The sequence below is a fragment of the Falco rusticolus genome, chromosome 1 (assembly GCF_015220075.1).
Source record: "Falco rusticolus isolate bFalRus1 chromosome 1, bFalRus1.pri, whole genome shotgun sequence".
Taxonomy (NCBI): Eukaryota; Metazoa; Chordata; class Aves; order Falconiformes; family Falconidae; genus Falco; species Falco rusticolus.
The window spans coordinates 10,129,765-10,140,985 of record NC_051187.1 but is presented as its reverse complement, the minus strand read 5'-3'; the positions used below and the strand labels follow the sequence as shown (position 1 = coordinate 10,140,985).

The 11,221-nt window shown below is 57.1% G+C and overlaps 1 protein-coding gene across 1 annotated transcript; it reads left to right on the top strand.

Annotated features, from left to right (window-relative positions):
- The first annotated feature begins 10,266 nt into the window (after positions 1 to 10,266).
- RNF222 (ring finger protein 222) lies at positions 10,267 to 10,932 on the top strand. Its single transcript, XM_037383946.1, has one exon. The coding sequence runs from the start codon at positions 10,267 to 10,269 to the stop codon at positions 10,930 to 10,932; it is 666 nt and encodes a 221-aa protein (XP_037239843.1).
- The last annotated feature ends 289 nt before the right edge of the window (positions 10,933 to 11,221 follow it).

Genomic DNA, 11,221 nt, shown 5'->3' with positions numbered 1-11,221 from the left:
TGTGCCCAGCCACATCTGGCTGATGCTGGTGATGCTCACAACCCTGGTCCACACCACCCACCTCCACCTTCTTGCTTCAGCTGGCCCTCTCCATGGCTCTCTGGAGGGCAGACAGGGCGATCAAGGTGGCTGTGCAGAGGCTGGATGCCTGACTGGGAGAACATCTCCTTTTGCAGCTTCCAGCCCTGTGCTGCAGGAGCAGCCACAGCTGGTGATGCTGGGTGGGTGCACAGCCCAGCTCTGGGGCAGGTTGGGTGCCACTGTCATGCTCTGGAGCAGGCTGGGCACCCATTCCTGTGCTCTGAAGCAGGCTGGGTGCCCATCGCTGCAATCTAGAGCAGGCTGGGTGCCTGGTTTTCTCTCTGCACTTCAGAAGCCATGAGGAAATGGCGTGCACCGTTTGCATTGTACATCCCACGTGGTCTTGGTGCAGTTTTTCCACGCTCTTCAATCACAGAGCAGCCCCTGCCCCGAGGGGACAGAGATGCAGTACAGTCATCTGCAAGGAAATGAGCCGAGCTCTCACCAGGGAGCTGTGGGCAGGGGTCAGTGCTGCACGCCAACAGCCTCGCTGCGCTGGGTAGCCATCCATGCTGCATGCGCATGGATCTGCGACCTCGCTACGAACATCACAGAGATCCTGACTTGTGAGGCAGCTGGAAATGAGCTGTGTGGGTGTGAGGGGGTCTCCTTTATGAAAGTGCCAAGGGTGTGACCTATGCAACCCTACATTGATTTCTCAAGGGGCATCCACGGAGTGGCAAACCCCTGGTTTCTTTTCTCTCCAGTGGGATACTTTGAACCCCAGCCCAAGCTCCTCAGTCCCTCTTTCCCAGATTGAGGGTTTAGGTTAACAAAATACCCTTTGCCTTTCCCTGCGCCTGGTGGCACCGCTGTCCCAGTCAGCTGCTGATGTCAATGCAGCATCTCTGGGACCAGGGATGGCTGCCACCAGCTCCATCAAAGCAGCCTTTACCAAGCGCCTCTGTCCCAGCCCAGCAGGGTTTTGCTTCTGGCAACAAAGGCGTAGTGCTGGCGGGGGCTGTATTTCCCAAGAGGTCCGGTGTGCCTGCCTGGTTAACACTGATTTTTAAGTCAATGTTTGCTTTGAGGTTGCTCCCGGCTGCACCCCATTGTAAACTGGAGCTGTTCCCATGCATTCGCCAAGGGCTCGGCGCTTCCAGCCGCACAAAGGAGCAGTCACTTAGCATTAGCGGCTGCACAATGCGGCTGTGTCTCCCTCCAGCCGAGCCAGGTCTGTGTTTCACCAGCAAAAGCCCCTCTGCTGAAAGGCTGGGGAGAGACAAAGCAGCCGTAATGGATTCGAGCGAAGGGGGGTCTTTCACAGAGGCAGGGGGACCCGGCGTGGGCAGGAGCCGGGGCTGTCCCACGGTCCAGGCGTGGGTCTCCCAGAGGTTATTCCGATGCGGGGTGAGCAGGGGGCCATGGGGGCAGGTGGGTTATATATTTGCAAGGGCTGTGCCATGGCACAGGGAGACCTGTGGGGCAGACAGCTCCAAAGGGTGGGATACAGGGTTGATGTGGGTCCCCGGAGGAGCAGTTATGGGCTGGGAATTATTGGCCCCGATGTGGGGCCCTGCAACGTGCAGGTACTCATGGGTATCACCTCAAAGAGATGCTGGCAAAGGTTCAAGAGGGAGAAATAGTTGCCGGGACTGGCTTTTGAAGGGCAGAGATTTTCTCACTAATCCCTGCCTTGGAGGGGTGTCTGGAACCAGCAGCTCTCACCGTCTCCAGGAGCATCTCAGCTGGGTGGACAGAGCTGGGAACATCCCAGCCAGAGAGGGGAGACACATGGGGCTGCCAGCATCTCCCCCCATTTCCCCTGCTCCAGCTGCACTAACCCTGTCTGCCCATACTCCTTAACCAGGTGAAGCAGCCGAAGGAGGGCTGAGTGATGTGCAGTGCCTCTCAGCTGCCTGGCAAAGGATTTGCTCATCGGCGAGGTGAAGTGGTGCCTGAGCTGCCCCAGCCATGGCAGGGGGACCTGGCAGGGCTTCAAGGCTGGCAGCAGTCCCCAGGACAGGCAGCTGTAGGGGAAAGGAGCATCTGGGTGAAGGAGAAGCTGGGATGGGGTGGGATACAGCCCATGAAGCAGGGCACTGCTCTGTGCTAGGCAGCAGCATCCATATCTGCTTGTGGCTCTGGAGCTGTGAGTGCTGCCCCTGCGGATGTGGTCTGAGAACTGTCAACTCATTGAACCTCAAGAGCTTTATGGGGCTCAAACTGGCCAAGCCTGGCTGCTCCAGGGCTTGGGAAAGGTGACGTCTGATCCAGTGGCTTTCTGACCACTGCAAAAAGCCCAGCCAGCCTTTGGCCTTGCACGTCTCCCACCAAGGACTCATGTCATGAGTCTGCTGGCCTCAGCGCTGGCAGGTGCTGGGGAATATCGGCTTCCCTGCCCAGACTGGTGTTTGCCCCCAGACAGCCCCGATCCTGCAGCCCTGCCCCGCTGCCTCCTTCCCCAGCTGGCCAAGGGCAGCCTTCAGGGCAGGACCTGTCGTCTGCACGTGAGCTCTGCTGCTCACACCTACCCATGGTCCCCATCCAAGTGCCACGCTGACAACAGCAGCAGCAGTATTTCATCCTTGCAACCCAATGGGTTGAATCATGGCTATTTGGAGCCCATGAGAAGTGGCTCCCGTGAGGCTCTGTGTGCCTCCCAGCAAGGAGCAGGGAAGGGATGGGACTTGGGGGGATGCAGGGAGGGATGGGACTGGCAGAGATGTAGGAAGGAATGGGTTTGGGGAGGTTACAGGGCTGGGGATATGAGAAACCCTGCAGGGAAGGATGAGGCTGGGAGGAATTTGGGAAGGGATGGGACTGGGAAGGATGGGATTGGAAAGGGGGTGAGAGTGAGGGCAATGCAGGGAGTGCAGGTCTGTGAAAGATGTGGCAAGGCTGTGGTGTGGGAGGTATATGGAGAGGCAGGGGTCTAGGAGGACTTTGGAGTGGGGGTCCATGGGCAATGGCTGTGGGGGGGATGACTGGCCCAGGCAGAGCCCCTCGGTGCTCCCTTCACGGCCCCCCCATAGAGGCTTTGCTGATGGGGATCCCCCTGGCTCTGCCCTGGGCTGGGCGCCCTGACGGCTCTGTGCTCAGCAGTGGGGCTGGCTAAGACTCCGCTTGCCTGGCGCGTGTCCCGGTAGCCTGCTGGAATGATGCGGTGGCCAGGAACACAAAGCCACTTGGTGCCATGCCGCTGCTCTGCGGCATGGCTGGGGGGACTCCCCCCCCCCCAGGATGAAGTGGATCGGGATGAGGCTGAGTGCAGCAAACACCCATGGCTCCTGCTCTTGCCATGCCTGCAGCAGCCTGGGGCTCATTTTTGGGAGGGGGGAGGCTGGGGGCTCGCCGCTCAACCTACAGCCATGTGTCACCAATACCCAGTGCTCTCCTGGGATGTGCCCAGATGGCTTAGTGGGATTGTTACCCAGACAGCCCAGGTGAAGGCAGGTCAGGGGAAAGCTTCAGGACAAGGAGCATCATTAGGGCAGCGGTTGCCGCCAGCCGGCAGTCACATCCCACTACCTGCCAGGGGATGAGGGACTCTCATCCTCCATGGGTCAGCCTAGGGCAACAGCTCGGTGTGGGGACCCGCCAGCCTGGACAGAGCGATGGCTGGATCCAGGCCCAGGGGAGGGCTGACACTTAACAGAGTATTTCTTTAAGCACAAAGGCAGCAAATCCTCTGTTGCACTCAGCCATGGGGTCACCTCTTTTATTCTCCCTCTTGCACCCAAAGTCCCCCTCTGAGATGGCTGTATCCATCCATACAGAGACTTTTTTTGATAAATGCTATTTTTATTGACTACTCTGAGCGCTGTCTTTGGTGCCTGGGCAATATTTGCCAAATCACTTCCTTCAACAGACTTTGATAGCAATTCCTAAGAATACTTGTTTGCAGCTCAGCTTGCCTGTCAAAAGTAGAGACATCCTGAAATGCTGATTTTCTTCATTATTCCATGCTGCTCCAGGGCATGCATTATTGCAGGGCTTGAAGCTGACCTGCACTTGCTCCCATTAAAGGCAGCAACCCCTCTGCAATCTCAGCTCTCAACTCTCCCCTCCCTCCTGCCATTAACCAGCATCCTGGAGAGGCTGGGGTGGAATATGAGGTGGGACCAGGGCCAGGGAGATGAGGAGGCATGTGGGGAAGCAGCCCTGGGCCTGGGGACAGGGACATGGGCCAGCTCTTGCCACCACATCCGGGGGGGTCGTGCAGCTCTGGTCTTGCTCACCACCTCTGGTTATTGCATTTGAGCTGCCCCCAGACTCGCTCGAGGCAGCTCCTGCAGTGAGCTGCTTGATGGAGGGCACCTTTGGGGGGGAAATAAATGTTGAAGGAGCCCCTGGAGACTGCAGTTGCCCTCCCAAGCATGGAAAAAAACCATGCACCATTGATCTGTGTGGCTCTGCATGGACTAGATGGGACAGATCCCTGATATTTGGTATGAGGATAAGGTTCCAAGGGCTCACACCAGACTCAGGGTCATCATTCCCAGGAGGGTTTGTTGCCAGCATCAGGGAGGCAGGGGCAGGTCAGAGCAGTGATGCCCAGGCACTGTGCAGGTCCCTTTGCAAAGCCCGCAGCATCTGGCAGGAAAAGATCAGCAAAGGGTTTGGGGACTTTCCCAGCTGTTCCTTCATCCCGTCAAATGGCTGGACCTAAATTTCTGATTGGCAGAAGGATGAGCAGATCCCATCCATGCCGGTGAGGAAAAGGCAGCATCCCAGCTGGTGGGGATCACCAGCTCCAGACCTTGGCACCCCTGGAAAGGCAGGCTCAGGGTTTTATCGGTGCATTCGGGAGTTTGTTTTTTTTTTTTGAGGGTAGCCAAAGCACATCCGAGAGCACCACCTCCTGGGCACAGCAAAAACCACCGAGGAGAGAGCTGAAGGAAGAGCTCTTGCTCATTTTGGGCCACCGTCTTAGCTCAGTTGGCATCCTGGTGGTGGGACTCCATCCTGCCAGGTGTCCGATGGGCAGAGACACCCAGAAGGAACAGACACTGATTTTTCCACTCTGAATTCAAGTAAAGCAAGCGTGGGAAAAGATGGATGAGCTCGGGGACACGTAAGACCCTTTAAGGAGTTTGGGTGCCCTTGAGCTTCTCCATCTTTTCAGCTATTTGAATTTATTTTGACACCATGGAACTGGATATAACTCAGATAGGGTCTAGGACCCTTGGACCCTCCACCAGCACGGTGCAGCCCTAGGGAAGTAATTTTGCTTCAATAAGCTTCTTCCCCAGCTGGAATATCTCCCTGGGCTGGGATCAAAAATTTACTTTTTCCCATCCCTCCCCTTTACCTTGCTCCCATCAATGCCAACAACTTGCTGTGTGTGAGCTGGGGCTGGGAAGAAGTGGGAGGAGAATGGGTCAAGCAGAAACTGCTACAGAGCCTCAGATCTGCAGGCTGAGCATTGCTAAGGGAAAACCTGGGGGAGGTTGGGAGGACTGGCTGTGACCTGGGTGGGATGGGGCAGAGCACACTGGGCCCACCCAGGGTGATGGGGAAAAGGTGAAAATGAGTAATGTAATGAGTCTAATGAGCCCAGCATGGAAAGGAGCTGAGGAGAAGCAGGAGGGGCAGCATCCCCACCACACTGCCCTGCAGCTTCACTGGGGACATGTCAAGGCCACTGGGCAGGGACACTCGCCATCACAGCCATTCATGGCACTGAGAGAGGACAACACAGAGATGGGCACAGTGATTCCTCCTGCAGCTTTTGGCCATCACTCGTTCACAGACTGCCCAAGCCAGAGACTTCACCCAGTCCAGCCTTTCCAGCAGCCACCAGCACGCAGACGGGTTGTGGCTGCATGGCAAAGCTCTCTGCATGCATCTTGCCACCAAGAATAAATCCAGGATTTTCTCACCAGGATCTTAGCCCCGGCTGAGTGAAGGGATGTAGGATATGTCTTTGCTCATTGGAAATGTCCCTGCTTCATCAGTTAGGATCTGAGGAAGCGCAATATGGATTTGATATGGAAATATTGTGACCTATGGTGATTATTTGCATGGCACCAGACTCACAGATAGATCAATCTTCTGGTTTTAAATGTGCTTTGAAAATAAGCACTTTCACATAACTGTATGTAATAGCATTTCCCCTCCTCCACGTCTGGTTGCTGAGAATGGAAATTTTGGGTGATGCTGTGGAAGACAAGGGCTGTCTCTGCAGTAACCTCTTGTCCTTGCGAAAGGCTGCAAAGCTCTGTCCAAATGCCGCTGTGGTTGCAGGGAAGGGACACTGCAGCGAGGTCTGTGTCCTTCTTGGGGTCAGAGATGTCCCTTATTCACTGGAAGCCACCAACCTGAGAACAGAGGTGGCCTCAGCTGTGGCCTCTGGAGAGGAGCTGAGCCTGGTGCCACCTTCTTGCTTGGATAAAAGGATCCTGGAGCCCTTGGCCCTGCATCGGGTTTGAAGTGGGGCTGAAATACTGGCCATGAGCTGCACTTTTTAAAGCCTGAGTGACAAATACAGGCAGCGTTTAGGGACTTGCTTTGCCCTTGAACCTGATTTTTGTCCTTCAGGCACTGGCAGACTCAATCCTGTCACTCAGGAAAGCTGTAGCTGCACTGGAAGTGGGGCAAAGGTATGGAGAAAAGCCATGCCCGGGAAAGGACGAAACTGCTGACAGAGCTGGGGCCGTGATATGCCAAAATCCCTTTGATTTTGGCGTGGTCAAAGCAGCAAAGGGAGGCAGACTCGTTTTTCCAGTGCCTATGTATAGAACCATGAGGTCATAGTTTCCGAATGTGGAGAGCATTTAAAGTATGGGAAACAGGAATTTCCACCCCGCCTCAGTGCCAACAGAGACTAAACAGAAGCCGAGATGTTCGGCTGCCCCAAATCTGCTCCCGCTGGCCCAGATCACTTGTTCCACACTGGAGATCTCGATGGGTGCAAGCAGCCCTGGCAACTCCAGCAGTTTGAAGGAGGGGCCAGGGGATGGGGACGCTTACCCCAGGGGTGACCGTGCAACCTCAGCCCTGGCACGATCTGTCTAGAGAGGTTTCAGCCTCAATTTCTGACCATCCCAAGAAAACTGGGATAACAAATGGAATGGCTTGGCCCTCGATCCTAAGCAGAGGTGTGGAAGGTGTTGACATTCTCTTGGTCTCTGTCTGGTGAGGGACGGGTCCTCATGGCTCAAGAGGTGCCCCCTGGGGCACAAGCCTCCCACCATGGGTGCTCTCTGCAGAGGGCAGATGCAGTTTGGCAGCTGTCCCAGTGCACGGGCTGTTCTGGTGGGGTCGCACCCACCCTTCTCCTTCCAGAAACCAGCCCTGTGTTGTAACCACTGCAACCGCTGCACCCACAAGCGACTGATACTGCTGCCCACGCCTGCAGCCCTGTGCCCTGCTGCAGTACCCAGCCACGTGCAACCACCCATCCTACCCATGGAGGGACTCCAGGGCTTATCTCTTTGGATTTTGGGTGCCAGGGGGTGCACCTCCTCTTCCGCCTGCCCCATAGACCCTGCACAGCCCTGGGCACCTTCCTGAAGCTGGAGGAGCACAGGGCTGGGAATGTTTCCGCAGAGCACTTCCCTGCCCCAAGGCAAGACCTCCCAGTATGTCCAGGTTTCTCCTGAAGGTTTATCATGATGGAGACCCCAGGTCCTCTGGGGCATTCAGACCCCTTGATGGTGCAAATCCAGGTCACGTGGGTGCACCACCACAGCCAGAGCCAGGGAAGGCATGCAGGCAGGCGCCTTGGGGTCACCACGCCTGCGCTGGGGACCTCTTCTGGATGAAGCAAGCAGCACCCAGATACCCGTGGAGCTGCTTGGCAAGGATTGCGCGTGGGCTGACAGTCCTGTGGCCGCTCACTGGGCTGAGGGGTGGCAGGGGTGGTTGGAAAGAGTTGAGATTGAGGCAGGAGCAATCCGCCCTGCTGGCAGTTTTTGCAGAGAAGATGCCTCTCGGCTTCTTGCCTGGGGGTCAGGTAAGGGACGGGCAGCACCCCGGGACACGGGTAAGGCCACAGGGAACCTTCTCTCTGTGGGTTTCCAGCTTGCATGTGGCCAAACAGTGACTCACAAACCACCAGTGGCTGCTGAGATGACCAAGAATGGGGCTCCTGCCTGCCCTGAGCCTACAGGGATCCTGCTGCTGCCCAGCCCAGGTTCCCAGAGATGCTGGAACCCTTTCCCAGGGCAGGTGTGAGGTAGTGATGGTCCCCATGCCTACTCAAGTGTATTTTTGGGTCATGTACTGCCACACCAGGGCTCTGACCTGATGATGTAGGACAGGGAGTGCAGGGCTGGGGGGATAAACATTTGGGGCATGAGGAGGTGAGGGCATGTGGGGACGAAGATGTGGCCAGGGCAAGGGATGGGGAGTGGTGGAGGGTGGAGGTGAGAAGTGTTTGACAGGAGCCCAGCCACAGGGCAGGATGCTGCAGCTCACCCTGCTTTGCAGCAACAGAGGGGTTTGGGGTCCCGGCATCCCCTTTAGTGCCTGTTTCATTGGGGTTTGACCCAGGGATGAGCCCAGCCACAGCTTCCCATTACATGAGGGAAAGCAGGCAGGACCATGACTCCTGTCCCTGCCCTCTGACGCCTGACGCTGGCTCCTCGCCCACTCCCTGGCCAACCAGGCAAATATCAGACCTTTAAAACCCGAACGAGTTCCTCCACATTCACTCCCCAGGAGCTGTCGCTGTCCCTGCTCCAGCTTTTGCGCAATGCACCCGCATGAAATGCGCAGCCAACACCTCTGTGTTATATAGGCGTCCCAGTCCTCTTGGCTGGTGCTCAGTGCTGGGGCTGGGGCACGGCCAGCCCTGCTGCTGGGGACCGTGGTGGAGTGCATGGAGGGGCCCCTGCCCTGGTGCTCTGCAGCAGGTAAGGGGACTTCGGGGCATAGAGGAGCCAGTGCACAGGGTTAGGGTCTCCTTCTGCAGCGCTTTGGGGTATCAGTGAGTCCCAAATCCCTCCTAAGCCAGAGCAGGAGCCTGGATCTTTCTTCTTTTGCGTGGGGAAGGGGTGGCTTGTTGTGTTCTTGCAGCCATCCTGGTGCAGGGGGTGGCTCCTGTGCAAGAAAAGGGCTGATGAGGAGGGGATGACAAGACCTCCAGAACTGGCTGTGACGATGTCCTTGGGTGCAGTCATCTAATGAGAAAAGGGCTGCAGTTTTGGTCAGGTCTGAAAATGCTGTGTCTGGAAAAACCTGCAGGTTCTATGATGTTCTAGTCCCTGAACTGCCGTAAGAGAAGGGAGCTGAGCTGCACATCCCTCCTCCCCTCACCCCTTACCCCTTTCCCCTCTCCTTTATTCCTTCTCCCTTCTTCAATCTCCCTTCTTCCTTTCCCTCTCTCCCTTCCCTGAAGCTGCCATGTGGATGCTCTCTGCCCTGGGAGTCACACGGGAGAGCTTCAGACCCAGCCCAGACCCAGGTCTGGGGATCACAGCATCCCTCCGCTCCCACTCACACCCCGGGCCAGGGCGGGGGCTGGCTGAGCTGGCTGGGCTCTGCCAAGCTCCCTCTGACTAACAGGAGACGCTGGTCTCTGAGGCTGCACTGTGCTCCAGTGTGAGTGGGGAGCATTGCCCAGTGATGGCAGTGGCCTGACCACCAGCCTGGGACATCCTCCAGCAGCCTGGCAGGAGCCTGGCGTGGGTCCTTGCTGCCTGCCCTGGTGATGGCATGCTCCCTCTCCATCTCCGTGGTGTCCTGTGCTCCCAACTGCCCTGCTGACCTGGCCTCCCCCTGCTCCTCTTGGCCCCTCTGTGTCCTCTGGGATGGGAGCATCTCCCTTTCTGCAGCAGGTTTCTTTGTGGGATGGGGCTTCCCACCCACCCCTGTCTACCGGGAGCTGGCAGTAGTGACAGAGGCACTCGTGACACAAGCTGAACTTGCTTCACCTGTATGAGGCACGGAGCAGGCAGACACAGCTCCACCCAGGGGGTCATACCTTTTCCCATGTGATTTTGCAGCCAGAGCTTATTGCCCCTGGTGGCTCTGGAGCTTCGGTCCTCCCATCATCTCTCTCTTGCCCCAAGGGCCACACTGAGAAGCTTAATGCTCCTGAAAATGTCCTGCCTTGTTGAGACCATGCCTAGTAGCCATCCACTGCATCTGTTAGGGCAAGAGGGCAAAGACAAGAGAGCAGGGAGGAGGAGGAGAGATGAAGAGATGGATCATGTTAGCCATTGCATCCGAGACCCTTATTAACCCATCTCATCTCTTCCTTGCAGCTGGGGAGCGCCCATGGCTGACAGAGCAGGGATGTCTGAGACCTCGTCCAGCAAGGAGGGTCCCCCAGCTGAGTGCCCAGTGTGCTACGAGAAGTTTCACCCGCTGGAGGCCATGCACCGCAAGCTCAGCTGCGGGCACACCTTCTGCCACGACTGCCTGGTGAAGTGCCTGCTCTCCACCAAGCTCGACGGCCAGGTCCAGAGCAGCATCATCTGCCCCGTCTGCCGCTACGTGACTTTCCTTAGCAAGAAGGCGGCTCTATGGCCACCCAAGGCAGGCACCAATCCCCGGACACTGGAGATGCCTCTGTCACCTTCCTCCTTGTCCCATCTGACCAAAGCAGAAGCCAGCAACACCTTGGTGGTGCCCAGCCACTTTGTGATGCCGGTACAGAGCTTTGATCGGTGCTGCAGCACAGGGAACAGCCCCATGGACTCACAGGGGGTCCCAGGAGAGCTGGCGCGGGAAGCCCACATCTTTGTCATCAGCGACCACGGGATGCCACTGGTGGACACGGACTGTGGCTCTCTGGGGGGGAGAAGCAGAGTGGACACACAGAGCTCGCTGTCATCCAGCTCGGCCCTGGGGGTGAAGTGCTGCCAGTCACCCATTGCCCTCGCCGTCCTCCTCATCTTGACTGTGGCCATGCTGGCGGCTGTGCTCCCTTGGCTACTGCTGGTGAAGAGGGACTCGTAGAAGGGATGGGATCAGCTCAGATACTAGAGTGGTGTCACTGATGCTGGGACAGAGCTAGGGCTGGAACCTCTCTTCAAAGACCCCTGGAGAAAGCCCAGAAGCAGCTTCAGGTGAAGCTCTCTCATCTGACATGGGACCAAATGGACTTTCAGACCTTTCTGCAGCTCTCCAGGTGCTCGCAGTGTCACTGCTGGAGTTTTCTGCCTCTTTTGGTTAAAATATGGTGGGTCAGACCCTGCTAGTGGGTTCCTCCAGTGTCTTAGCAGAGAGTGTGGTTGCTCCTCCTGCA

Bases quoted from the DNA above. Each gene is read 5' to 3' on its own strand.
- RNF222 (XM_037383946.1), top strand. From the start codon at position 10,267: ATGTCTGAGACCTCGTCCAGCAAGGAGGGTCCCCCAGCTGAGTGCCCA.